Raw genomic sequence first — 27,102 nt, 5'->3', positions numbered from 1 at the left:
TTATTTAAAAGTGTGCAAATGAAGTTTGATCTATGGAGAGAATTTTTATTAAATATTTGTATCTTTGGGGATGCAAACTTAGTATGGTTGATGTTATGGTTACATTGCCTTATACCCAGTTCAACATTATTGTCCTTTTACGAGGCCAATAAAATAAGTACTGGGCAAATTTCTGGAGCAATACAATCTACTGAAATAGTCCAACATAGCTACACTCTAATGATTGTAAACAGAATAGATGTATGTGATGCATTTGATAAAAGTGAAAATGAGCTTGGTCTTTGAAGTTAACTGAATTACAATCAAGAGGTATAGTTTCTGGTGACAAATAAAAAAATTTCTTTCTTGCTCTCTTTTTTTTTTTTAACTTCATTTTTATATGGTATGTTGAAATACTGATAAACCATTTATGCCATATAACCTGTTATGATTACATTTTTTTATTCTTCTATTTTTGTTAGGAATGTCCCTCATGGTTTAGGTTTTGAAAATCAATACATCTGTCTCTTTGTGCCTGATTTGAACAAGAGAGTACGAGATTCTGACCCTACTGTTTTTCATTACAAAGAACTTTTGGCCGAGAAGGATATAACATGTATTTCTGAGGTAAATAAAATTTCTGGTTGGTTTAGTAATACACCATAACCCATCAGATCTTTGGATTACTACTGAAAACTTTATAAGAAGAGGAATTTTCATAAATGGTCTTCATTGCTTTGTAAAGGTATAAGCCAAGCACAGCAAAGTAGCAAAACACTTGTTAGTTAAACACTATCTCCAGATACCTATTTGCAGCTAAATTGAGTGACTGTTGAAAGTTGAATCTTTTTATAACATAGTGGTGCATCATACTGCTGACCCATCCAATCCATTTCAACTTAGAAAAGTTTATATTAAAAGGATAAAGGTCATAATTCTTTAATCCACTAAATCTAAAGGTTCAAAGAAAGAAAGTAATTTTACTTCTGAAGTGAGGTGATTCTATATTAATCCTTTAGTGTTTAAACTGGCCATATTCAGCCTCTCACACCTTCCTTACAATGTCATAATAGAAATAAACAAGCATGCCATTAAAAAGATAATGAATGGGTAATTCAAAACAATGTGAACAAATAAGCATAACAGTCAACAGAATAATCTGAATTCTAAAGGGTTAATCAATTCAGCTAATTTGACTACGTTCCTCTTGGTTCGTGGCATGTATTTTTTTTTTTTCTCACCTCCCATAACTATAAATACTTCATCCTAGCTGCACATACCAATCCACCTGATTGGTCAAGCATGAATGCAACAAGTAGACCAATGATATTCCCCTATATATAGGTGATAAAGAATCATTCAAGCAAGTATACAGTATTGCCTGCTGTTCAGTGCATTGAACTTCTTAATTCCATATTGTCTGAGCAACTTGAATAGATTTTTATGCAGGTTAGAGTCAAATAGTGCAGCTACGTTGTAAATAATAAGCATTATAAAGACTTAATGTTTGTATTTCAGTGCTTAGTAATGAATACCTGTTGATCTGTTACAATTTCATTTTTAGTAAACTGCTATATTTCTACCTGTCTCTTAAAATCAGTTTTGAAAGTTTTCAATAAGCATCAGTGTCATGATGTAAGTAAACCAGTATTTATTCAATTAGGTTTTTTCCTATTTCTTTGAGATAGGAGTTATGTTAGCATTTTGACAAATCTAAACAAGGCCACTAAATAATACAATGAAAATATCAAAACAAAAAAATGGATGGTATTTATTATACCTGGTTATTTTCATCATCTCTGTATCTATACACTTGAATTGATGAATTTATAAATATAAAATAATGCTTAATTTTTTTTAAATTATTCTATTTCAGGTCATTACTCTAAAGACCCTTTATTTGGAATATAGGCCATTTGAAGCTAAGAGGAAACTTTGCAATAAATTTGATGTATTTTTAGCTGATAAAAGTGTATTTGGACCATTGCCTCGAATATTAGGAAGAGATTTCTTCAGACGAAAACGGTATGTGTTTACTGTTACAAGTTTAATTTCATAATTTGACATTTAATTTACTGTAATGCTTGACATTTCCAAATTAATATTTTCTTAAAAATTCAATTTTTTTTTTTTTATAGAATTCCTATAAAAGTCGATCTAAAATCGAATAAACTTAAGGAAGAAATTAACAGTGCTGTCAATGACAGTTTTTTAGTCATAACTGGAAGAGGATCTTGCTGGTAAGTAATGTTTATTAGATTTTAATGTTTACTGTATAATTTATAAGCCAATTATTTATCCTTTGGATTAGGGTCATTGTTTTAATGTCCACTTTTTCATGCTTGTATGGTTCAGACAGAATTCATTGAGGTAGATTTTCAACAATCAGGTGCCCTTTCTGTCACCAACACTCATTGATTTCCAAGTAAAGTGTTTTCCCCTATGACCAAACATGTTTTCATGGAAAATTGAAAATGAATAATTCTTCTAATAAAACAGTGATGCTTGTTTTACAACCATCATTTGATGTCAAGACAAAGAGATACATATATGTATACTCTCAGTTTCTATCTACCAGTTCCACTTGCAAGGCTTTGGTCATCTCTGAGCTGTCGTAGAAGACACTCGGTAGGACTGAATCCAAAGCCATGTGAATGGGAAGCAAACTTTTAACTTCACAGCCATACTAACATCATAGATGAAATTCTGTCCAATGAAAAATATATTTATTGTTAGAATTAAAACAAATATTAATATATGCGTGGCACCTTGGGCAAGTGTCTTCTACTATAGCCTCGCGCCGAGTGGATTTGGTAGACGGAAACTGAAAGAAGCCTGTTGTATATATATATGTTTGTGTGTCTGTGTTTGTCCCCCCCCCCCCCCCCCCCATCGCTTGACAACCGATGCTGGTGTGTTTACATCCCTGTAATTTAGCAGTTCGGCAAAAGAGACCAATAGAATAAGTACTGGGCTTACAAAGAATAAGTCCTGGGGTTGATTTGTTCGACTAAAGGCAGTGCTCCAGCATGGCCGCAGTCAAATGACTGAAACAAGTAAAAGAGTAAAGAGTATACTAAATAGGATTTGCCAAATTTTAAATTGTTTCAGTTGTTTCAGAATATTAATTATTTGATAATCAACAAGAGTTTCTTGGTAAATTGTGATGTGTATATGTGGTTTACTTACCCATTGGTTAAAGCTCTTACTCCTCATGTAATTTATAAAGTACAAAATAAACTAATGCAAAATTTGAGCACTTTTCTATTCTGATCGGAAATTTTGTGGGAATATAACACTTTGTGGTTCCTCTTAAGAATTTTCTTCCAAATCTTCAAGGGGCTCCAAATATATAAAGTATTTGCAGGAAGGTGTGAGACATTTTAGCATCACTGAGTTGATGCTGATTTATTTGACATCAGATGTTTTAATGTGTCTATCTGTCTCTCCCCTCTCTGTTTATATGAGAACACATTTCTCTTTGTGTATGATGAGAGGGAAAGTGTTTATATCAACCATGTTCAATTAATAAATTGTAATGTCTGTCACTCTATATGTGTGCACATGCATGCATCTGTTTGGCTCTAGTAATAAAACACTGTCACTACAACAGGTTGAGTGTCCAGTTAGCCATGCCACACCCAATTGTTTCATTTCAGTTGTAGACTATCTTAAACCACTACATCATCTGTTGGGTAATATGTTAGTTCAAGTATTGATTAATCTAACAACAGCAATTGCTAAGACATCAAGTTTATACTAAGACAGCATTCATTTTTTCCTCTAGATGTTTATCACATGTCTTTTTTTAAATATCAGTGCCATAAACAACTTCTTAATTTGTTCAGAGACTAGCTGCTATTCATAACTTTCACATGCATAAAGTAGCACTTGGATGAATTCTGAATTCTGTTCCTGTGACAAGTACAGGTACTTTATAGTATAGAAAGTAGTTTTTTTTTTTATTCATGTTTAATGCCATTTTCTTTTTACTTACCAGCATGGCACATATTGCCAATTCTACTATGACACAAACTGAAGTTAGTGACAATATTATAGCTGCTGTTAACAGTCTTTGTCAATCTATTCCTGGGGGAGCTGAGAACATACGAAATATCTACTTAAAGACTGAAGATTCACCATCCCTGCCAGTTTACTTAGCAGCATTAGGTAAGTTATTTTATACTTTGTTGAGTTTCATTGTTGAAATCTGCTTTGTGAGAAGTAATCTACTTTACTTGTAAGCTAGAGTGTTCAAAGTGTTTCATTTAAGTATACAGAGTATGATGACCAACTATTGTTGCATTATATTCAAGGCAAGCCAAGATAAGCAGAGTTGTTATGACTCAGAACAAAGTAAATACACTACTTAAAAAGGTTTCACTTCTACTTCATGATTGCATGGTTAATGGTCAGAATACCAACAAAAAATTAGGTTTGTTTGCAGCCATATCATATTGGAAACACTGGTTCTTGTCCAACCATTAGTTAAACAACACTTAGTCTAGTTAGTACTTAGGGACCACTTGAGAAACCTAGATACTGTAAACATCTTTCATTTAATGGTGATGCCCCAGCATGGTCATGAGAATGAATGTAGAAGAAATAACTCATCTATTTATTTGTCTAGTTTTAGTGATATTAATAGAAGCAATGTTAGTTTTAGCATTTCCTTCATGTAGAAATTTGTTTCACTCAAGTACCTTATTCAATTTTGACATCATTTAAAAGACCATTGATTATGTTTTAACAAGGAAACCTTGCATAACGCTCTTTATTTAACTTCACTTTTTTTTTTTTTTTTCCCCACAAAAAATGACATTTATAATTGTTGCTTTTTAAAATCTGTTTATAATGTCATTTAGTTTCTTTTCTTCTTCTTCAGGTAATGCTGACATAGAAGATCCTGAGCAGGCACTCACTCAAACAGAGCCTGAACCAGAAGAAATTACATGGAAACTACGCTCAGATGCATATGTGGATGATGATAAAGAAATAATCCTCTGTAATAATGATAAGAAGAGAAAATTACTGTGGGGGAATGAGGATTTTTCAAATGCGCCTTTTAAGAAACGCACAAAAGAGAAGAAGCAGAAAGCTACTGTAACTACAAGTAAACGCAAAATACTAAAGAAGAAAAAAGCTCGTGAAATATGGAAGAAGATAAAAAGTACAAAGCAAAATAAAAAAAATGTTACTTGAAAACTTTGTAGTTGAAGTTACTTAAGTAAAAGCATTTGAATACATTTTTGGTTTGAATAATATTTATTTATTAATACATCCTCTACAGTTGCAGGCAAGGCTGTGTGCTTTTAGATGTTCACTTCCCAACCAGGTTCAATTACACTACTTGGTTCTTTGGGCAAGTGTCTTCCTGGGCTTACCAATGTTTTGTGAGTGAATTTGGTAAACAGAAATAGTGGAGGCTCAATTTCCCTTTACAAAATGTGTGAGGAATGGTGGGGGGCTTTCTCACTGCTTGACAACTGGTGTTGGTTTATGTCCTGATAACATAGTAGTTCGGCAAAAGGAGACTGATAGAAACCAAATTTTAAGAATATGTACTGGGACTGATTTTATCAAGTACACCCTTTAAGGCGATGCCCCAGCATGGTCATAGTCTAATGAGTGAAATAATTAAAACTATGGAAATGATTTATGCGATGTTCTATACATATATATATATGTCTCTTTTCTTGACAAATATTAAGGTATGGTTTCAGTGTGATTTGGCTGCTAGATATAAACATGAATGGTAGAAGAGACAGAGTTTATATCTCAACGCTAGCTTAATATAATGGTAGAGCATTTATACTGTCAGTTGGCAACCAAATTCTCTCAAATCACACCCTGCCATCTTAAAATATGAATACTACAGTAAACAGTGTTGTCCTTGATATACAAAGAAGTCTGCTCAATCATGTTGACTAAGTGAAATTTAGTATACTAAACACTTCCAAATCTTTCATTACTTTTAAAATAATATGAAACATGAATGGAGTACTTTGTTAGAAATATTATCAAGGAAGAGTGGACACACATCAAAGGAATTAGATTTTAACCGTTTTGATGCCAACCTGCCCAAAACTACTTTAGTTCTATGATACAAACTTACTATTTTAAGATGCTCTAAACTAAAACCCTCCATTGCACTTTGATTTTCACATTTCAAACACCAGCTTAATAATGACAAAGTTATTGTACTAAATTCTTCATTACTAGGAATATAGTATCAAGGATTACAATCATTTTAGGTGAGAGAACCACAAAAATTCGTTTTCGAAATATGGTTGCTTTTGCCTAGACACCTTTGTGAGATGAAGACTGAGATCTGATTCCCCAATATCTTGATAATATTAAATTTGTTGTTAGTGAGAAGACAAAACAGTGAGGCACTCAACTTGAAACAATAAAGCAAGAGTTCGTGTTTCAGCCAGGTTAACTGTTCATCTATCTTAAGTCATATTATCCTATTTTCAACATCAAAAAGCTTTAGTGACTTTATCTTCAGCTTCAGAACAAAGGGGATCTAACCATCCATCACCTCCTGTAACAAGAAAAAGACATTAATGTTAATTATCATCATCGTTATCATAATTTTACATTCACTTTCCCTATTGGCATGGGTTGACTGGCCCTGCTAGACATGTCTTGCTCATACGTTCCATTTTGGCATGGTTTCTACAGTTAGGTACACTTGCTGTCACCAACCACTTTAGCAAGTACTGAATTCATTGTATCATAGAACAAGCACTACAGAGGTTGTCTTGCTCCTATTAAAACTATAAAGTCGTCTGTACCCTACATTTTTCTCCATTTGGTTTGCATTGGGTTTGTCTCATTACTGGCAAGACTAAAGAGAGTATTCTTTTCCCTATGTTGTCTCCATATGTATTTGTTCCTGTATTTCTCACACAAATGGTTGAGAAGAGAGCTGGAGTAAGAGACAAGAATAAAAGAAAAGAAGAACCAAACTAATAGGTACAAGAGATGGAGAGAAGAGTACAATAGGTACATTATACGGAGTTCCTACATGCTTTTATTTTTTTGCATATTAAGCATTGACTATTTTCCCAGTAGCAGTACCATCCTGTCTGTTTTTGTTAAGACTTTGGTTCTAGCTAGTTATTTAGAGACATCCCAATTCTAGGTTTTGCTGTCAAGCTTGGAATTTCCTCTCTAAATGTTTGGCTGATTGAGTTGTGTAATCTTGACCATCAGCACACAAGAGCCCCTGTGGTCAACTAGTGCAATGCTAAATTCCTGGCTAAAATTGTTAACTTACATTACCGACAGTACTTACAAGCCATTTGTCTACCTCTAGTTTACTTACAAAACCCCAGAATGAGAACCCTGTCAAAGACCTTTTCCATGTTGACAAAAGTTTGAGTGGTTTGCTCACTTGGAAGAGGGTATCAGAGGTACCCCAATATAGCATAAAATCATATTGTATGTCATCTAGGCTAATTTTCTTCTCGATCAATTCAATTATATTTTAGTACATTTCAGGGGAATCTTATTTGAAACTTATTAATATCTACCAAGCTATAGTTCTTTCTACTCTCTTGTATGAATTAGAATTTTGGGTGCCCTATCAACCAGCTTGATGTTTTTCATAAGTAATGTCTTTGGATGAAGCCTGAATAATAGAATTTTGAATACAAAATTGATGCTATTAAATTCCATTTCCAAAATGTCACATCAATTTTGGTTTATTATTGATCCTTGAAATTATCTCTTTTCTCATTTGGAGTTGATCCCAATTGTCACCAAATGATTGTGCAACCTTCTTTCAATTTGTGACTGGCTGTTCTACCCTTTGAAGACCTCTGGAATAAAAAAAAAATCCCTTACTTGAAAGCAGGTAAAGGTTGGTGACAGGAAGTGCATCCAGCTTCAGAATTCCCACTCATTTAACCAAAGCTAACATGAAAGAAACAGACATGAAATGTTGGGCAAAACGTTTAGCAGCCTTTCTTCCAACTTCAACTTTCATCCTTTCAAGGTTGATAAAATAAATACCAGTTGTGCACTGGGGTCGATGTAAACGACTCACCCACTCCCATGAAATTGCAGGCCTTGTGTTAAAATTTGAAATCAGTATTATAGGTTAAGAGTAGTGGAGATGCTTGAGGGGTAAGAGACATTTTGGTGTCACTGATTTGATATCAGACGTTTTGATGTTTCTCTCTTGATTTGTATGAAGAGAGGGAAAGTGTTTATGTCAATCATAAAATTGTAATGTCTCTTTCTCTCTCTCTCTCTATCTCTATTTGTATCTATCTTTTGTCTTTTACTTATTTCAATCATTTAACTACGGCCATCCTGGGGCACTGCCTTGAAGTGTTTTTTAGTTGAACAAATTGACCTCAGGACTTATTTTTTTTAAGCCTAGTACTTATTCTATGAGTTTCTTTAGCCAAACAGCTAAGTTACAGGAACATAAGCACACCAACACCAGCTATCAAGCAGTGGTGAGGGACAAACAGACACAAAGACACACACACACACATAGATATATACATCATAATCATCATTTAACATTTATCTTCCATGCAAGCATGGGTAGGATGGTTGACAGGAGTCAGCCAGGTAGAAGACTACTCCAGGCTACTGTGTCTGTTTGGGCAGGGTTTTTATGGCTGGATATCCTTCCTAACACCAACCACTCTGCAGAGTGGACTCAGTGCTTTTTATACAATGGGCTTCTTTCAGTTTCCATCTACTAAATCCATTCACAAGGCCATGGTTGGCCCAAGGCTATAACAGAAGATACTTGCCCAAGTTATCATGCAGTGGGACTGAACCTGGAACCATGTGATTGGGAATTAAGCTTCCTACCACACAGCAATGCCTGTGCCTACGTCTATGTGTATATTTTTGTGTGCATGTGTATGTGTGAGTTTACCTCCAGCATCAAAAAGTACTGTCACCAGAACATACTGAATGTCCAGTCAGCATCCAAACAGTTGCACTCAATCATCTCATTCTAATAGTTGAAACAGTAAAAATGAAGAAAGTGCTCTGTGATTTACTGCAATGATTCTCACAAAGTGAAGCCTTCTCCAACCAAGGGAAATGCAAAGCTTTTGCAAATTTGGGGAATAATGATAAGATTGGTTAATTGTAAAGACAGCAAATCAATTATCATACAAACCAAAATCAAGATCTTGAATATTACATTTGAAGACTAACTCTCCATTTACCCAAACTTGTACTGCATTCCAGTCAAGAATTTCCCTCAGCTCCACAGTATGGCCACTCTTTCTTAGAACATCTAAAGAAAAGAAGAAAATTGTTTTATAACATATAGTCATTTGCTTCTAGAAAGAATAATTTTGAAAACAGTAATGGATGGTAGTAAACTGAAATGTTTAAATTTAATTTTCTCTCTATGCTACTTTACATTGTCAAACAAGCATACAAATTTTGACTTTTTTATAAACCAGTATATTGCATGATCTATAAAATAACTAAGGATTAGATTCAGTGTTTGATGTAGCATAAGAAGTAGTACCTTTGTAAACTTTTCAGCTACATATCTTCAGAGGGTGACAGGAGCACTGGTCTCTGATTGCTACACTGCTCTCACTTATGGCTCCCAGAAGTCAGTAGCACACACTAATGGCCACACAGTAGCACCTAACTTTGGCTACAGACGTTGGGACCCACAGAGGGGAAGACAGGGGACCATAACTCCTGGCAGTTTCCTGTGCTTGAGAAGACACACTATGCTAAGTAAAGGCACAGTTGTCCTTGCATACAGGCTTGTCCCCTGCATCCCTCTCCAGCTGAGCATTCCTAATCTTGTGGGCTCATGGATGCTGGTACCATATAAAAAGCACCCATGTTGGTGCCATGTAAACATGCCTGTGCCAATGCTGAGTCAAAGGACCCAGAACACTGTAAAGTGGTTGGCATTAGGAAGGGCAACCAGCTGCAGAAACCATGCCAAAGTAGACATGGAACCTGGGCAGCTTTTCAGCTGGACAGCTCCTGTAAAACCATCCAACCCATGCCAGTATGGAAAAGGAACATTAAATGATGATGATGATGATGGGAGATTAGGAACTTTCCAAAAGGCTCCCAAGAGTCAGGTGGTAGTGTGAAACCAAAGAAAGGATTAAATCTACCACCCAAAAAATACAGCCCATCTGACAGATTTTCATACAGTTTGTCTTCTCGCACAATGCTTTGGTAGAAGACATCAGCCCTGTTTACTGTGTAGAAGGATTGAATCTGGAACCATATAATATAAAGCAAACATTTTAACCACAAAATTATCTGCTTGCCTCTGGTTCTAGTCCTATTTTACAGGATCATAATTAGCAGAAGGAAGGGCATCCAGCTTTAAAACAATGACTCCCCTATATTAATTTCCAAAAACCATTCTACCCACACTAGCATGAAAAGAACTGATGTACAGCCCTGAAAATGGGCTGCACATCAGTTTCTTTTTCTTACCATTAGGGGCAGCAGGTAATTCGCAAACAGATAGTTGTGATGTTCAATTGCCTCAGACATTTGTCAAGTCTGCTATACCTGACAAACACAATCAAGGTTTGTCAAATGATGTCAAGTGAAAACATGTCTGGTCATGGGGAAATTTTACCTTCCTTTGAAATTTGAGTGTTGTTGACAGGAAGGGCATCTGACCATAGAAAATCTGCCTCAAAAAATTTAGTCCTATCCAAGCAAGCATGGAAAAGTGGATATTACAAATATATATATATATATATACACAGGTGCAGGAGTGGCTGTGTAGTAAGAAGCTTAATTCCCAACCACATGGTTCTGGGTTCAGTCCCACTGCGTGGCACCTTGGGCAAGTGTCTTCTACTATAGCCTTGGGCCAACCAAAGCCTTGTGAGTGTATTTGGTAGATAGAAACTGAAAGAAGCCTGTCGTATATATATATATATATATATATATACATATTTGTATTTGTACCCCCACCATTGTTTGACAACTGATGTTGGTGTGTTTACATCCTTGTAGCATAGCAGTTTGGCAAAAGAGACCAATAGAATAAGTACTAGGCTTACAAGGAATAACTCCTGGGGTCAATTTGTGTTACAGATGTAAACACCTTGTTTTTATATATCCAATATCTTCATGAACACAAAAAGAGATCAGCTGGGTTAATTTTAGTCTTGTATTTGGATTTCATCAGCAAGAGAGAACCTTCTTTAACTGTCCATGGATATTCTGCTCATAAACCCACAATTACTAAGGAATTGAGTAATCTGGAAAGACTAATTTACATATATAATGCATCCTTGGCAACTAGTTTCATGAATAAGTTACTGGTGCATTTACAGTTTTTTTTTTGTATGTTCTTGATGTTGTATACACAGACAAGATGTTTGTCTATTCACACATTGGTGACCAAAAATCTAGAGATTCATTCTGTATTAAAGTACAGCATTTAATTATATAGTCCAGCTGCTGTCATTGCCTTCATATAATTAATTGCATCTGTGACCATACTGTTGTTGAAAACAATGGCTGATCTTTCTTGCTAGATCTACATAGGGATAGGCAGTCACTCCATCTTAATCAATATAATGTTCTAAGGAAACATGAATTTAATATGTTTATTCTGTTTTTAACATTGAGATCTTTAATTGTGGATTACTATGGAAACTGAAAGAATAAGACTAAGGGAAATACGTACAGAAGTGGACAGGGAAACTCACAAAGGAGATAACAAAGGAATGTTACAAGTGGCAAAGTAGCAAGATGCTGTATTGGAGAGAAGCTATTCAATCTGTACAATTGATATATATATATATATATATATATATATATATATATATATATATATATATATAACACCTTTCCTGTTATACTGCTTGTGTTCTTTTTGAATCTTCTTAACATTCATGTTGTAGTCGTCCATCTCTCTCTCTCTCTCTCCCTCTCTTTCTTTCTTTCTTGATTCTCCTCTTTATCACTCTGATCTTCTTCCATCACTCGCTCTTCTACATGCTGAGATTAAGACAACCCCCTGGTGAACAAACAGAGACAATGTTTTGCTGGGGACAAGACAACTTCTCTAGTAACAGACCTTAAAGCTAAAAATGTATCTTCTATTCAAATCAGTCTACCTAATTTAGTTGTAAGTGTAGCAAGAGAAGCTATAAATACAATTCCACAGTAGCTTTAGAATGTAGGGTATCCAATTGTTGACAGACAGATCATCACAGCTGTTTAATGTATCTAGTAAAATTTATTAACTAGTCTAATTAATTTACAAATGTAGTGATAGCTAAAATTTTTAGGTATAACCCATAATAATCTTTAGTATGCATGTGTGTATGTGTATACATGTGTGTGGGGGAGGTTGTGTGTGTGTGTGTTTATATATGTGTGTATATATATATATATATATATATATATATATGTGTGTGTATGTATATATATATATATATATATATATATATATATATATATATATATATATATATATATATATATATATATGCTGAACCCAACTACTTGCAGACGGTGTATCCCGTTGAATTCATTAATTTAATTCATAGCAAAAGTGACAAAAAAAGGAAGAAAAGAAAAAGAAAGAAAGAACCAAAGCACAGGTGTCCATGGCAGACTATGTTATTTTGCCAACATGGTTTACATATAGAAGTACAAAGTACATAAGGAATTAGAGGATGAACAGAAGTTTAATCTTACAGCTGTTTCGGCCTAGTTTTAGCAAGCCCCATTCTATCCGAATATTCCTTTCCGGAGTGATTATCGGATGACATTTTGAAATGGGGTTACATGTCCGAACCTCTAGGCCTCTTCAGAGATTCACAAAGGGTTACATACAAATGTAGAGCAGGAGGTAAAAACAGAGGTGTGGTAGAGACCAGAAGAAAAACAACAGCAAAAATAAGATAGAAATAAAAATAAAAAATAAAATTGAAATCAAAATATAAATAAAAATAAAAATAAAAATACAAATAAGGATGCAGCAGGAAAAAAAATAATAATAGTAATAATAAAAAATACATAAATGAAGGTATAGCATGTGGGACATGCAAAAATATAAAAAAGATATATGTCAAAAAACCCTTAAAAATACCAGGCACCCAAAAAGCCTACAAACATTATATTATAACCTAGAGGTTAGGGCATGTAACCCCATTTCAAAATGTCATCCAATAATCACTCCGGAAAGGAATATTCGGATAGAATGGGGCTTGCTAAAACTAGGCCGAAACAGCTGTAAGATTAAACTTCTGTTCATCCTCTAATTCCTTATGTACTTTGTACTTCTATATGTAAATCATGTTGGCAAAATAACATAGTCTGCCATGGACACCTGTGCTTTGGTTCTTTCTTTCTTTTTCTTTTCTTCCTTTTTTTGTCACTTTTGCTATGAATTAAATTAATGAATTCAACGGGATACACCGTCTGCAAGTAGTTGGGTTCAGCATATTATCCTCCATTTTCTAATTGTTACACAAATTTTGGGTAAAACCTCCACTTTTAACCGCTCCCATTGATTGCACCTAGTATAGCACTAGTGTAGCAATAATTGGGTACCCTCCCAGCAGTATACTGGATAGATACTATCCCTTAGTGGGTTGAACCCCCAACCCCTAACTCTCTCACGTTATATATATATATATATATATATATATATATATATATATATATATATATATATATATATATATATATATATATATATATAGAGGCATCAAGCTGTTAGATCAGGTTATGAAAGTTACAGAGAGGGTCATAGCCCAACTAATTAGGGAGCGAATCAATTTAGATGAGATGCAGTTTGGGTTCGTGCCAGGTAAAAGCACTACTGATGCCTTATTTCTAGTGAGACAGTTGCAGGAGAAATACCTAGCTAAGGATAAACCTCTGTACCTGGCTTTCGTTGACATGGAGAAAGCCTTTGACAGGGTCCCCCGATCCCTTATCTGGTGGTCAATGAGGAAACTTGGGATAGAAGAATGGTTAGTGAGAGCTGTGCGAGCCATGTACAGAGATGCTGCCAGTAAGGTGAGGGTTGGAAATGAGTACAGCAATGAATTCCGGGTAGAGGTAGGGGTCCACCAAGGTTCCGTCCTCAGCCCCCTCTTATTTATCATAGTCCTCCAGGCAATCACAGAGGAGTTCAAGACAGGTTGCCCCTGGGAGCTCCTCTATGTTGATGACCTTGCCCTAATTGCGGAGTCACTATCAGAACTAGAGGAGAAGTTTCAGGTGTGGAAGCAAGGTCTAGAATTGAAGGGCCTTAGAGTCAACCTAGCTAAAACCAAAATCCTAATAAGTAGGAAGGTAGATAAAACACAAACCCCTTCAGGTAGATGGCCCTGCTCAGTATGTAGAAAAGGAGTAGGTAGTAACTCTATAAGATGTACCCGGTGCAAGCTATGGACACATAAGAGGTGCAGCAACATCAAAGGCAGGTTAACTAGCAAGTTAGTTTTTGTTTGTGGCAGATGTTCAGGTGCAATAAAGACTGTAAACAAACAGGAAACAACTTCTATCTCATTCCAGGGTGAAAAACTAGAGGTAGTCGATAGCTTCCGCTATCTGGGCGACCAAGTTAGTAGTGGGGGTGGGTGCGCTGAAAGTGTAGCTGCTAGAATAAGAATAGCCTGGGCAAAGTTTAGAGAGCTCTTACCACTGCTGGCGACAAAGGGACTCTCACTCAGAGTAAAAGGCAGACTGTATGACGCATGCGTACGAACAACGATGCTACATGGCAGTGAAACATGGGCTGTAACTGCTGAGGACATACGTAAGCTCGCAAGGAATGAAGCCAGTATGCTCCGTTGGATGTGTAATGTCAATGTGAATACCCGTCAGAGTGTAAGTATCTTGAGAGAAAAGCTGAACATTAGAAGCATCAGTTGTGGCGTGCAAGAGAGACGATTGCGCTGGTATGGACATGTGGCGAAAATGGAGGAGGATAGCTGCGTGAAAAAGTGCCACACCCTAACAGTTGAGGGAACCCGTGGAAGAGGTAGGCCCAGGAAGACCTGGGCTGAGGTGGTGAGGCAAGACCTTCGTACATTGGGCCTCACCGAGGCGATGACTACTGACCGAGACCTTTGGAAATGTGCTGTGCGTGAGAAGACCCGGCAAGCCAAGTAAGATCGTTGCCAGTGCCCCTGGACTGGTTCTTGTGCGGGTGGCACATGAGATGCACCATTTTGAGTGTGGCCGTTGCCAGTACCGCCTGACTGGCTCCTGTAGGATTTTCGAGCGAGATCGTTGCCAGTGCCCCTGGACTGGCTTGTGCGGGTGGCACATAAAAGACACCATTTCGAGCGTGGCCGTTTACGTGCGGGTGACACGTAAAAGCACCCACTACACTCTCTGAGTGGTTGGCGTTAGGAAGGGCATCCAGCTGTAGAAACTCTGCCAAATCAGACTGGAGCCTGGTGTTGCCATCCGGTTTCACCAGTCCTCAGTCAAATCGTCCAACCCATGCTAGCATGGAAAGCGGACGTTAAACGATGATGATGATGATGATGATATACATATATGTATGTATGTAAGTCATTATCATAATTTAACATCAGTTTTCCATACTTATGGATAGTTAGGCAGGGGCTAGCCAGCTGAAGAGCTGCCCAAACTCCGTGTCTGTTTTGGCATGGTTTCTACAGCTGAATGCCCTTTCTAACTCCAACCACTTTAGAGAGTGTACTGGATGCTTTTACACAGTACCAGCGCAGGTGCTTTTGTGTATATATATATGGATCGTCGGTAAAACATACTGGCCAGACACACACACACACACACAGATCTTGCAAATATGGTTACTTTATAACAAAAACAAAAGAATTTGTACTTTGCAAGCCTTCCAAACGTTTGGTTTGATAATTAACTGTCCAGCAAGATTTATATGGACCATAATGAATGAAAACCCGTGCATTCTTAGGCATTGCTATCAATCTGAAAAAAAAAAATGAGAAATTATGATAATATATTAAAAGCAATTCTAATGTATATACTAAGATACTATGACATTATATTTTGATGATAATTAATGCACCTTTCATTAGCCATAGGGTCACATAAAATTTATACTGCTATCTTTTGAAATGAGTTACATTAAGATGAAAGATGACTACTGGCCAGGAGAAAACAAGAGTCTATCACAAATCATATTCACATTTCTATTATCCTTTCCTGACAGTCAGAAAAATTAACTCATGTGGATTGCAATATGTCATAGCCTATATGCATAAAAGACAGCTATAGAGAATGTGCACTTGTGAGCTATAAGCTGATAATTCAATGGGCCTCATGGAGGCAATGACAAATGACTGAGACCTTAGGCAATATGCCGTGCTTGAGTAGAAGACCCATCAAGCCAAGTGAAATGCTAATTGTGGCAGATACTGGTGTCACACAACTGGCACCCGTACCAGTGGTACGTAAAAGCACCCATTACATTCTTGGAATGGTTGGCATTAAGAAGGGCATTGGGCCATAGAAACCATACCAAATCAGACAGGAATCTGGTGCAGCCCCACAGCTTACCAGCTCTGGTCAAATCATCCAACCCATACCAGCATGGACAACAGATGTTAAATGATGATGATGATGATTATTATTATTATTATTATTATTATTATTTACAAGGTCACTTCCTTCTACTATGCTACATTATTTCATATTATGTGAAATAATGTAGCACAGTAGGAGTAAATTTATGTGATATGTTATCCACTTTTATAAAACAGTATTGGTTTGGCTTGTGAAGAAAACTGTGCAGTTTTTATTTATTACATTGATCCAATATGTGAGATGTTTATGCTTCATTTTTACTTTACTCATATTGTATTGCAAAGTAAAACAGGTCCACTGGAGAATTGAAACTAAGTTAAAATCTCTTTCTATTTCACTGTGCACCAAATCCTGAATTACAAATAAAGATTAAGCTGATAAGGGTGGATGTACATGGTTGCTTGATCTGCTAGAAATAGTAATTCAATCATCCTCAAAATACACCCACCATCTTCAAGAATAATGGATACATTGGATAAGGTTCACTGTTTGAGTTAAAAACAAACAAAAACAATGGATACATATAGCTTGAACACTCTTGATCATTGGCCAAGGGCTAAACAACATTATATGAACAAAACATGTTTTGCATAGGCAAAAAGACAGACATTTATGAGAAGGGGCATGAAGCTGTGTAATATACTTGAATTCTTTACAAGACCATAAACAACATATATGAAGTGAAATGTTTATAATTAAAAATTAATCTTGATTCAGGAACTCATCACATTGGAACATTGATTTGGTTAAAAATAGTAAATTGCAAAATGAGACTGAAGATCTGATAGTCTTTATCGTTAGTTTTGGAAGTGAATGTTAAGAAATAACTGTTGATTAATTACATCGGTAATTAATCAAGATTGTAGGGGATGGGTTTATTTGAATACCTCATAGTACAGGAACTGATATTTATTGACACCAAAAGGATTAAAAGCAACTTCAGCGCAAAACAAAAGAATGCAACTAAATACCTGAATTTATTTAGTCTGGTGACTAAATAAACACAATGCCTTTTGTATCTCAAAAAACTGAGACCATCACCTTCCCTGCAGATGTAGCAATCTTGGTTTTGTTTGGAGTAGGTGAGGATGAGTGTTTTCACTGCAGAGATTGTCTTTTTGTCTCTAGCTCTAAGTAATGAACCCAACACTCATCCTGGGTCAGGAAATGTTCAAGGAAACCAGCTGGATTTGCTTTGAACAATGTCAGATTTTCCCATGATGTGACCAATCTGGTTTAGGCTAAGATGATACACTTACTACTAATTAATTTAGTGTTAAAAAAGGTATCGACTAAAATTATCATTGAAAATCAATTGATTAGTAGTAAGTGTATCATCTTAGCCTAAACTAAGACTTTGATTAGATTAGGGTTGAATTTTTTCCATTGATACTGTTTAATATTTCTTTTTATTTTATGGGATAAATAACTAGTCTTTTTATTTAATTTCTTTGATTATACAATATCGTTAATTGTTTTATTATGACTTAAGTTATATAAAATTTAATCCTTCATTCATAATAAAATTTTCATTCATATTTTTATACCTATTTATTCTATTCCTTTTCTTTACGCAATATTTTCACGAGACTTCTTTTAAATAAACGTTTTAGTCTAAAATCTTTTAGTTTAAACCATTGCATTGTTTAGATATGTGCTACTTCTATCTTTATTATTTTAACCTAAAACTTCATTGAATTTGTATTTTAAACGAAAAATTCATTAAAGTTGGTTTTTGCATATAATATTCCTGTTAGCTTGTATTATAATGGACGTAGGGTTGATTATGGAATGTTTATAATTTTCATATTTTTAATAATATTTTTCTATCTTGATATAATAAGTATTTTATATACATTCATTTGTTATTTATTGTTGGTTGATATATACACTCTTTTATTATTATTATTGTTGTATTTTGACCTGAAGATTAGCTATATTTTTTAATAGAATTGATTTTCGATAGTTTTAATCGATTTAAATTTTCTTTCTATTTGAAAATTGGTTATGAAACACGTGTAGTCATTTTATTATCATTATCTTATGATATTTATTTTGTATTATATTATACTTATTTATTGTGCTTTTACTTATTAATTTTTCTATATGTAACAGTGGATTTTCATCGATGAGTTCATGAACCTTGGTTCTTTTCCCTAAAACTATATGTTAGACTTAGGCTGAATGTCGTGGTATTCTGTTAGTTATGACAACAAGGGTTCCAGTTGATCCAATCAATGGAACAGCCTGCTCGTGAAATTAACGTGCAAGTGGCTGAGTACTCCACAAACACGTGTACCCTTAACGTAGTTCTCGGGGAGATTCAGCGTGACACAGAGTGTGACAAGGCTGGCCCTTTGAATTACAGGCACAACAGAAACAGGAAGAAAGAGTGAGAGAAAGTTGTGGTGAAAGAGTACGGGAGGGTTCGCCACCACCACCCCTGCCGGAGCCTCGTGGAGCTTCATGTGTTTTCGCTCAATAAACACTCACAACGCCCGGTCTGGGAATCGAAACTGCGATCCTATGCCCGCGAGTTCGCAGACCTTACCACTGGGCCTCCACAGGGGGCTGAACAACACTTCTTTTTTTCTTGACATGTAACTTAAGGTGACATATGTTTTAGTAATGTCAAGAGCTAAAGCAATAATGGATACATAAACAGCTGGAAGCCATACTGTTTCTTTTGTAAGACATGAAAAAGAAACAAAAAAGAAAGTTTGAAATTTCATAAAACAATAGTTTCAAATTGAGGTTCACGGCTAGAAGTTTTGAGGGGAGGGGCATAATCAACATCACCAACCCTAGTATTAAACTGATACTTTATTTTATCAATCCTGGAGAGATGGAAAAATATTTGATTTTAGAATGTAAAGAAACAGAAGATATACCATAAAGCATGACTTCCCGACATCCTAACAATTTTGCCGATACCAAGAATTTCAAGTTTGGTATTTGCACATATTCTATACTTTTGTCTGTGCATGTGCGTGCACGTGCGTGTGTGTGTGTGTGTGTGAACGCGCACGCGAACACACACACGCACACACACACAATAGAACAATATTAGCTAGAAGCAAGCTACTATGCCTGGTAGTTGTCAACCGAAAGAGGGTTCCACATATTTTAGTCCAGTAATTGCTAAGGAAACTATGGAAAAGATGAGTGGCTTGTGAGAGACATACATGTCATGTACAGAAGTGCAGTCAGCAAGGTAAGACCTAACAAAAAGTTCAAAGACAAATTTAGCATTCAGGCAGAAGTCCATCAGAGCTCAATCCTTAGTTTTTTCCTGTTTTTAATAGTCTCCCAGGCTGTAACAGAGGTATTTAAAACTAGCAAATCATGAAAACTCCTGTACTTTGATGACTTAGTTTTAAGAGCTGAATCTATAGAAGAATTTCAAACGTGGAAGCAAAACCTTGAATTGAAAAATCTCAAAGTAAACTTAGTGAGGACTAAAGTTTTAGTAAGTAGGAAAGAAGAGAGACCCCTGTCACTCAGGGTAATAACTATATTCGATATGCGGAAAAAGAGTTGAAAGAAATTCCATACTGTGTAGCCAGTAAAAACAGTAGACACACAAGATAAGTAGAGAGATCATAAGCATATTGGTAGAGAAGGTAGACTTTAAATATGCCAGGTGCACCAGAATAGTTATTAGCTGGAGTGCACACGTAATAAATTTCTTTGAATGCTCAGAAGGATTCCCCCGAAATAGCTGAGAACTTTTGTTCCTTAGATGATGTTTCAAATGTAGAGTATAGCAACCAGAATGAAGTACATGAAGTACAGAAACCAGAATAAACTATTGTGGCAAGAGTAAAATATAGTAGCCAAAAGTATAGTGGTTAGAACACGATGAGAAGAGATCAGAGAGCTGGCAGCATAAGGTTTTTCGCTCAAAGCAAAGGGCATATTGAATGATGCTTGTGTACAATGTTAGATACTGCATGCTAGTGACATGTGAACCTTAAATGTAGAGGAGTTCAAAGAAATCAAATGAACATGCTCTACTGGTTGTGTAATATTAGTGTGTGCTTGAAGACGGCGAGCTGGCAGAACGTGAGCACGCCGGGCGAAATGCTTAGCGGTATTTCGTCTGTGTGAGTTTGTTGGTTACGCGTCGCACATGTGTTCGTGGTGAAAATTGCTGGTTATTAGTGTTATTATTTATAATAACTACTCTTTTATTAACTGCAGTTTCTGTTAAAATTCTAACTGTTGGAGTTTTTATTGGAAAACACTAAGTGCTTGTAGAAAGCACACGTTTGTTCATTCCCCTGTTGGGGGGAAGAATGGCGTCTAGAGAGAGGCCTAACGTTGGCACAGAAATGTCTAGTGAGACGAAAAATGTGTTGTTGTCTGGCGAGGAGCCAACTACAAGTGAAAAACCAGTGGATTCCCCCGAAAAAGGAATTTGTAATTCCCCCGTTACCAAAGCGCACAGCAGGATGTATGAAATATTTGGAGACGTGTCGGAAAGCTCGTCAGAGCTTTCACAAGAAGATTTCCCAACTTCGTCAGAAAGTATTGTGACCAAAAGGATTATCGATGCGCCTAGCATCCAGACTGAGCAGGCGAGAAAGGAAAAAAAAAGTTTTGCGTTGGCAGCTGGGGGTCGAACCCGGCAGCTGTCGACGAACAAGTCAGACTACATAAAATATTTAAAAAATGATGGAAGTGAAAGATAGCGTGGTTCAAATACAACCACCGGAGCAATTTATGCTAGACAAAAAACAGAAAACAATAATTTTTAAAACTTATTGTTTACAAAAAAGAAAAATCGAAAGATTTACAGAAGAGAAGATTGAACGGTGTTTGAAGGAAATATGGAGCGACGTAGTATATGTGACAAGAGGCAAGAACTTTGGTACAGTGGAAGTAAGATTTGCCAACAAGGAAATGGCACAAAAGCATTCTGTAGAGACCCTGAAAACGGAAGACGTGGCGCTCATCTCCACCTATATGGGGATGAGAACGTCCAGAATTAATATAACAAGGGTCCCACCGGACGTGGATCCTATGTGGGTGGTGGAGGCAGTCCTAGTCAAAGAGGAAGAGAAAATTACCCTCCTCCAGGCTGCCGTTATCGAAAACGCTAACTGGACTGGTCAATCAGTTAGTCTCATTATCCAAGCTGACCCAAAAATAATTGAAGCAATTCCCGAGACAATTCAGATAGAGGAGGAGAACCTGGCGGTGTTTGTTGAGGGTTGAAAACCCCGGTGTTTTATGTGCGGCCAATTAGGCCACATTCGAAGGAACTGCAAGGAAAATGAGGAAGACGAGGAAGAGGAGAAAGAAGAAAAAGAGGAAGAAGAAGAAAAAGACGAGAAGAAAGCAACAAACAAAAGAAAAATACAATCAGCAGTTCAACCGAGAGTGGCGACTACTACAGAACAACGACCAAAAAAGACTGCAAGAAGAGAAAAAGAGGAGAAAGGCATAATAGCCGTATACAGTAAAGATACTGAACTAATGAGAGACATTCAATTAATTAAGACTGCAAAAAAAAAAAATAGATAACCTTTCGGAGAAATACAACAATTATGACGTGTATGAAGTCTCACATAAGACTCATAGAATTTTACAAAACAAACACCGTAAGTCAGTTTCATCTATGAGACTGGACTTTAATAAGTCTATATTTAATGTACAACCAGCCCCGATAACGCGAGAAAAAGAAAAGGTGGAGACCCCACCTCCACCTGAAAATTCTGTAATGAGACGGGATTTTAACAAACCTATTTCCCAAGACCTGCCACCTCCGACCCTGTATCAAGAAAAGGTGGAGAGTCCCTCTCCACCGGACAAGCCCTGATTAACAGGTAAGACATGTCTGTTCACATTGGTTGTTTAAATGTTCGTGGCCTGTTGTCTAGCTGGAAGCAAGGACGCTTCCTAAATGACATCAGGTCAAGAAAATTGGATGTGATTGTTGCAACGGAAACCCGAGTAAAGGGGCCAAGAGATCTGTCCCCACTCCTGAACGGCTACGAGAAATACGTTTCTCCAAGTAGGGCGGGAGGTGGGGTGGAGTGTTGGTCCTACTAAAAAGAAACCGGGTAACCGAGAAAAAGTTGTTTTTTTTCTGATCCAGAAGGCAGGCTGGTCGTTCTTGACCTGACATTCAGTTGTGGCAAGATAATCAGGCTAGTTGCTATTTATGCACCCAATATTATGGGCCCGCAAAGTGAATATTTTCGTGACCTGGGCAAGTTCCTGGCCACGTCGCATTCGCTAGTATTGTTAGGAGACTTTAACACAATATGTGAGGCACACACAGATTGTGTTGGCTCGAACACGAACAGAAAATGTAACCCAGGCTTACGGGATCTGCTAAGTCACTTTCAGCTAGCAGACCCATATAGGTTGGAATACCCGAACACTCCACAGTGGACGTGGTCAAATAGTGACGGGTCTACCAGAACATATCTAGATAGGATTTTAATTAGAGAAACAGATAAGTCTATAGCTAAGTGTCCACAGTTTTTTTCCAGTCAGCTACAGTGACCACAAGATGGTTACCTGTAAACTGACAATAGATAAGTTACATAGTCAGGGATCTGGCTACTGGAAACTCAATACGTCTCTTTTGGCGATTGAGGAATACAGAAAGCGGATCAAGATGTTAATACAGAGGGCATTGACAGGTACCATCATTAATAACAAATGGTGGTACGCCCTAAAAAGAGCCATCAAATGTCTATTAGGTTTAGCATAAGTTTAGCTAAGAAGGGACGTAGAATAGGAGATGGTATAGTTAAGGAACTAGAAGAAGCCTGGAGGACTAGCAATGCGGACCAAGTGAAGGTGAAAAGACTGGAGTTAAACCAGCATCTTGAAGCCCAACACATGGGAAGTATTACCAGAGCTAAGTTACGTGCGATGGGAAGTGAAGGAATCAAGGCCGCTGGATGGGCCCGAGTGGTGGAAGCTCGGCAAGGAAATAGTTCCATTATACGGTCTTTGACGAACCATAATGGCGTCTTGATAAACGAACCCGAGAAAATGTGTGAGGCCTTTCGGAAGTACTTCGCCCAGCTGTTCGGGGGTGACGGCAGTCCTGATGGTGGGAGAGCCCTCGAGGACTTTCTTGCCGGTCTGCCGTGTCTCTCGGGGTCGGATGCGGAATCTTGCGAAGGGCCAATCATGCCTGGGGAGGTGAAGGAGGCTTTGGCCGACTGTAAAGCGGGTAGGTCACCGGGACTTGATGGTCTTCCGTATGAGCTGTATAAATGTATGCCAGATTGTTCGGGCATCTGCTGGCTGACGTTTACGCGAACTGGCAACAGAATAGGTTTATCCCCAGATCTGTGCGCCGGGGAGTAGTGATGTTGGTCAGAAAGGACTCGGACAAGGGGGACGTTATAGAGAATTTCAGGCCCATCACTCTGTTAAACGCAGAAGTGAAGATTTGGCCAAGGTCTTAGCGAAAAGGTTGGCGCGTGTCGCGGATGGTATAGTCGGCGACTGTGCTTGTGCGGTTCGGCTTAGGCCTTGGCTTCCTGAGGTGGTTTATTGCTTTGTACCACAACATTGACTCGATAGTTCGGGTGAACGGTTTCCTTTCGAAGCCGTTCTGTATCAGACGCTCGGTTCGTCAAGGATGTCCGCTCTCACCGCTTTTGTATGTGGTAGCTCTCGAGCCACTACTGCGGAGGTTGAGTGGCATTCCGAGAAAACCAGGTCTAGAGGAGTTTGTTACGGCTTACGCGGATGATATCACTATCAGCGTAACCTCAGTAGCACGCCTACGTGAAGTGGGTAAGACTATTGAGGCTTACGAGGAGGTGGCAGGAGCAAAGATTAACCGGGAAAAGTCGGTCGGCTTACAACTCGGCACCTGGGTTGGCAAGTCGATGCCTTCAGACAGCGCTGTTGGGCGCTGGACGGAGGGACCGGTTAAGTTGCTGGGAGTTTGGTTTGGACCAGGCCTCCAGATAGAGAAGAACCGGACGGAGGTATTGAGCAGAGTGGCTGCAGTAGTCAAGACCTGGTCTTGGCGGTGGCTATCCCTGAAAGGGAGAGCGGAGGTGGCCAATGTGTTTATCGCATCGGTCATTACCTACCGCCTAACCGTCGTGCCTTGTCCGGATTCGTGGTTGATCAGGTTGGAGAGACAGCTCTTTCGCTTTTTGTGGAAGTGCAGGTCGCCACTTGTGAAACGCTCTGTCTGCTGTCAAAAGCCTTTAAAGGGAGGTTTAGGGATGCCTTGGTTAACGATGCGCAGGCATGCGTTGAGATTGAGGCACCTCTGGATTCTCCTGGATAATGAACGGGTGAGACAAATGTTCCCCGAGTTCAAAAGTTTTTGCGAACAGGAAGCCTGGTGTTCTCGTAGACCGAGGTCGAGTGAATGGCATAAAGAGTGTCGTAAGGCCCTCTTGCTTTTCCGGCGCTCGGGCAACGCCAGCGGTGGGGGTTCCACACGGATTTTATATAGTGGGTTGGTAGAGTCTGAATGCGACGATGGCCTGGGGGCGACTCTAGGTCTCGGGTTTATTCAACTGGACAGCCTGTTTCACCGTACATTCGGGTTGAGAACGTTGGACAACTTCCAAAAGTCCTTAACCTGGCAATGCTACAGAGGTGCTTTGCCCGTTTGGGATAAGCTTGCAAGACACGGTAAGCGTCAGTCGGCGACCTGTCCAAGATGCGGGGGAGACAGGGAAACTGTCCCTCACGCTATTGTTCAGTGTCCGGAGATATCTGAAATGTGGGCTTATGCTGAACACCTGTTGTCCGGCGAAGGAAGAGTACAGCTGTCGACTGAGTCAATTATAAAAATTGACCCACCGGGAGTTTTAACAAACGAAGGTAAGAATTGTTTTCTCACGGTTGTAGCAATAGCGAAAGAGGCAGTATGGAAGACGAGGATAAAAGGAATTAAGACAGGCAACTTTATCTCTGGCCACAATTTACGTTCATTTTTTACTTTTCATTTGAAAAGGAAAGTGTGGCTAGAGAGGAGATGTCTGTCGGAGTGTACGTTCCAAAAGAGATGGAAGCATGTTGCACGAGTGTTGTGCGTGCAAGGAACAGTGTGAATAGTCAGGAAAAAAAAAGGTGCCAGCGATAGATTGGGGCTTGTGGGGTCGGAGCGTGGCCTGATCATCGCTTCATTTGTGTTGTCTAACGTACTGTTAATATCATTCGATTTTTTATATTTTAAGACAGCTGGTATGAGTTTGAAATGTATCTATAGAAATGTTGAGCATGTGAAGTGGATAGAACATATAGAAAGACATCTAAAAATTGACAGAAAAGTATTTAGCTCTGCACGTTATTACTTTGGTTAAATGCAGGAAATTACAAAACATGATACAAAGAATATGTAGGATTTTAAAAATGTCTTTGACACTATTAATTTATAAAAAAAATTATTCAAAGGAGTTCTTAAAAAAAAAATAATAACTTACAAAAATCGAAGTTTTCTATGGTATTTTCAGTTCATAGAATAGCTTCATTCACAATTTAGTGATTATTTTTTTGTTTACATCATGTACGACTATAATACGTAGTCATAACAACCATTATGGACGTTAATCACCAGTTATTTGCTTTTAAATGTCAGAGAAGAGACAGGTTGCAATGATTTACATGGAAAATTCGAAAATGCAGCTATCTGTTTAAAGATAACCCTAATTTCAGATTAGTGCGTTCTCCCCATCTCCCTACAAAATATCAGTTATCTTAAAACGTTTTCGATTTTCTTCGTTGATTGACGGTGTCACTTGCGATTTATTCCCGTCACAGCTGGAATTCATGTAAATATATGATCAAATGCAATTATTTATTCATGAATTAGATTATTTAGCAAGTTGATTATTAAACTGTGTTTTATGTGTTATAAATAAAGACATTGTATTTTGTATTGGATTATTTGTAGTCTTTTAATTGTCATGTAAATACGGCGTTTTGTCCGACCAAAGAAGTTTCAATTTTCAGAATATGTCTCTGTCCAAAATTTGTCCGATCATAGAAGCAACATCAAGCCTGATTAGTACTCAGAAAATGCAATACCCACGTGAACTTATTTCCTGCTCCTACCTTAGAAAGAAGAGAATTTGGACCTTTATTATAAATGGCTAAATAAAATAAACTTGTGTACTCTTTTTGTCAATGCAAACAGTCACAGATTTCCACAATCCGAAGAAATGATTTATTCTTATTTACAGCGTCTCGGTGGCAAGAGAAGTTAAGGGTTGATAGGAAAATTACACTGTAACAAATAAGCATCGAAGCTGTTATGTGGTCGCTCGATTTGTTAGGAAAATCTCACTCCATTCACGCTTTAGTATCCTTTAAAAAAAAAGCTTTTCGGATTTACATTATACCTGAATAAAAGAGGGATGGATACGCAGGACTTACATTATACCTGAATAAAAGAGGGAGGGATACGCAGCTAGAATACTTTCGATCTTACCTCTGCCCGATTAGAGTTGACTTGGAGTTAATCAATTTTAACAGGGTGGATTTTTACTATTAGATAACAAGGGTTGGATGGTTTTACCATCTTATTGTTATACGATGCCCACCCCATAAAGTGAGCATTGAGCGGTCAGG

General features: G+C 37.5%; 2 protein-coding genes across 3 annotated transcripts in view; one reads left to right on the top strand and one right to left on the bottom strand.

The window, feature by feature from the left end:
- The window catches only part of LOC106870175 (ribosomal L1 domain-containing protein 1), a 9,068-nt gene extending 3,843 nt beyond the window's left edge, over positions 1–5,225 (top strand). The window contains exons 3-7 of the mRNA XM_014916175.3: positions 462–606; positions 1,856–2,004; positions 2,118–2,219; positions 3,980–4,149; positions 4,865–5,225. Of these exons, the coding sequence (XP_014771661.2) occupies positions 462–606; positions 1,856–2,004; positions 2,118–2,219; positions 3,980–4,149; positions 4,865–5,181 (883 nt within the window). The 3' untranslated portion in view covers positions 5,182–5,225. The remainder of the gene's footprint in view (positions 1–461; positions 607–1,855; positions 2,005–2,117; positions 2,220–3,979; positions 4,150–4,864) is intronic.
- Positions 5,226–27,102, bottom strand: LOC106870176 (UPF0728 protein). Of its 2 annotated transcripts, none has more exons than XM_089352833.1 (4): positions 26,963–27,102; positions 15,809–15,912; positions 9,137–9,256; positions 5,226–6,526 (listed from the first exon to the last, which is right to left on the bottom strand). In XM_089352833.1, exons 2-4 carry the CDS (start codon positions 15,900–15,902, stop codon positions 6,462–6,464), a joined length of 279 nt encoding a protein of 92 aa, XP_089208959.1. In that variant the 5' UTR covers positions 15,903–15,912; positions 26,963–27,102; the 3' UTR covers positions 5,226–6,461. The 2 variants fall into 2 exon arrangements, with proteins under 2 accessions (XP_089208959.1, XP_014771662.1); XM_014916176.3 differs by lacking the exon at positions 26,963–27,102 and adding an exon at positions 25,956–26,533.

The sequence above is a fragment of the Octopus bimaculoides genome, chromosome 5 (genome assembly GCF_046866305.1).
Source record: "Octopus bimaculoides isolate indiv1 chromosome 5, ASM4686630v1, whole genome shotgun sequence".
Taxonomy (NCBI): Eukaryota; Metazoa; Mollusca; class Cephalopoda; order Octopoda; family Octopodidae; genus Octopus; species Octopus bimaculoides.
Note: the sequence above shows the minus strand (reverse complement) of the source record. Positions and strands in the feature narration are given on the sequence as shown.

Bases quoted from the DNA above. Each gene is read 5' to 3' on its own strand.
- LOC106870176 (XM_089352833.1), bottom strand. From the start codon at position 15,902: ATGCCTAAGAATGCACGGGTTTTCATTCATTATGGTCCATATAAATCT. The intron at 9,257-15,808 runs GTACAAATTCTT...TCTTTTCTTTAG, and splicing joins ACGTTTGGAAGGCTTGCAAA to ATGTTCTAAGAAAGAGTGGC. The intron at 6,527-9,136 runs GTTTGTATGATA...TTCTTGTTACAG, and splicing joins TATTCAAGATCTTGATTTTG to GAGGTGATGGATGGTTAGAT.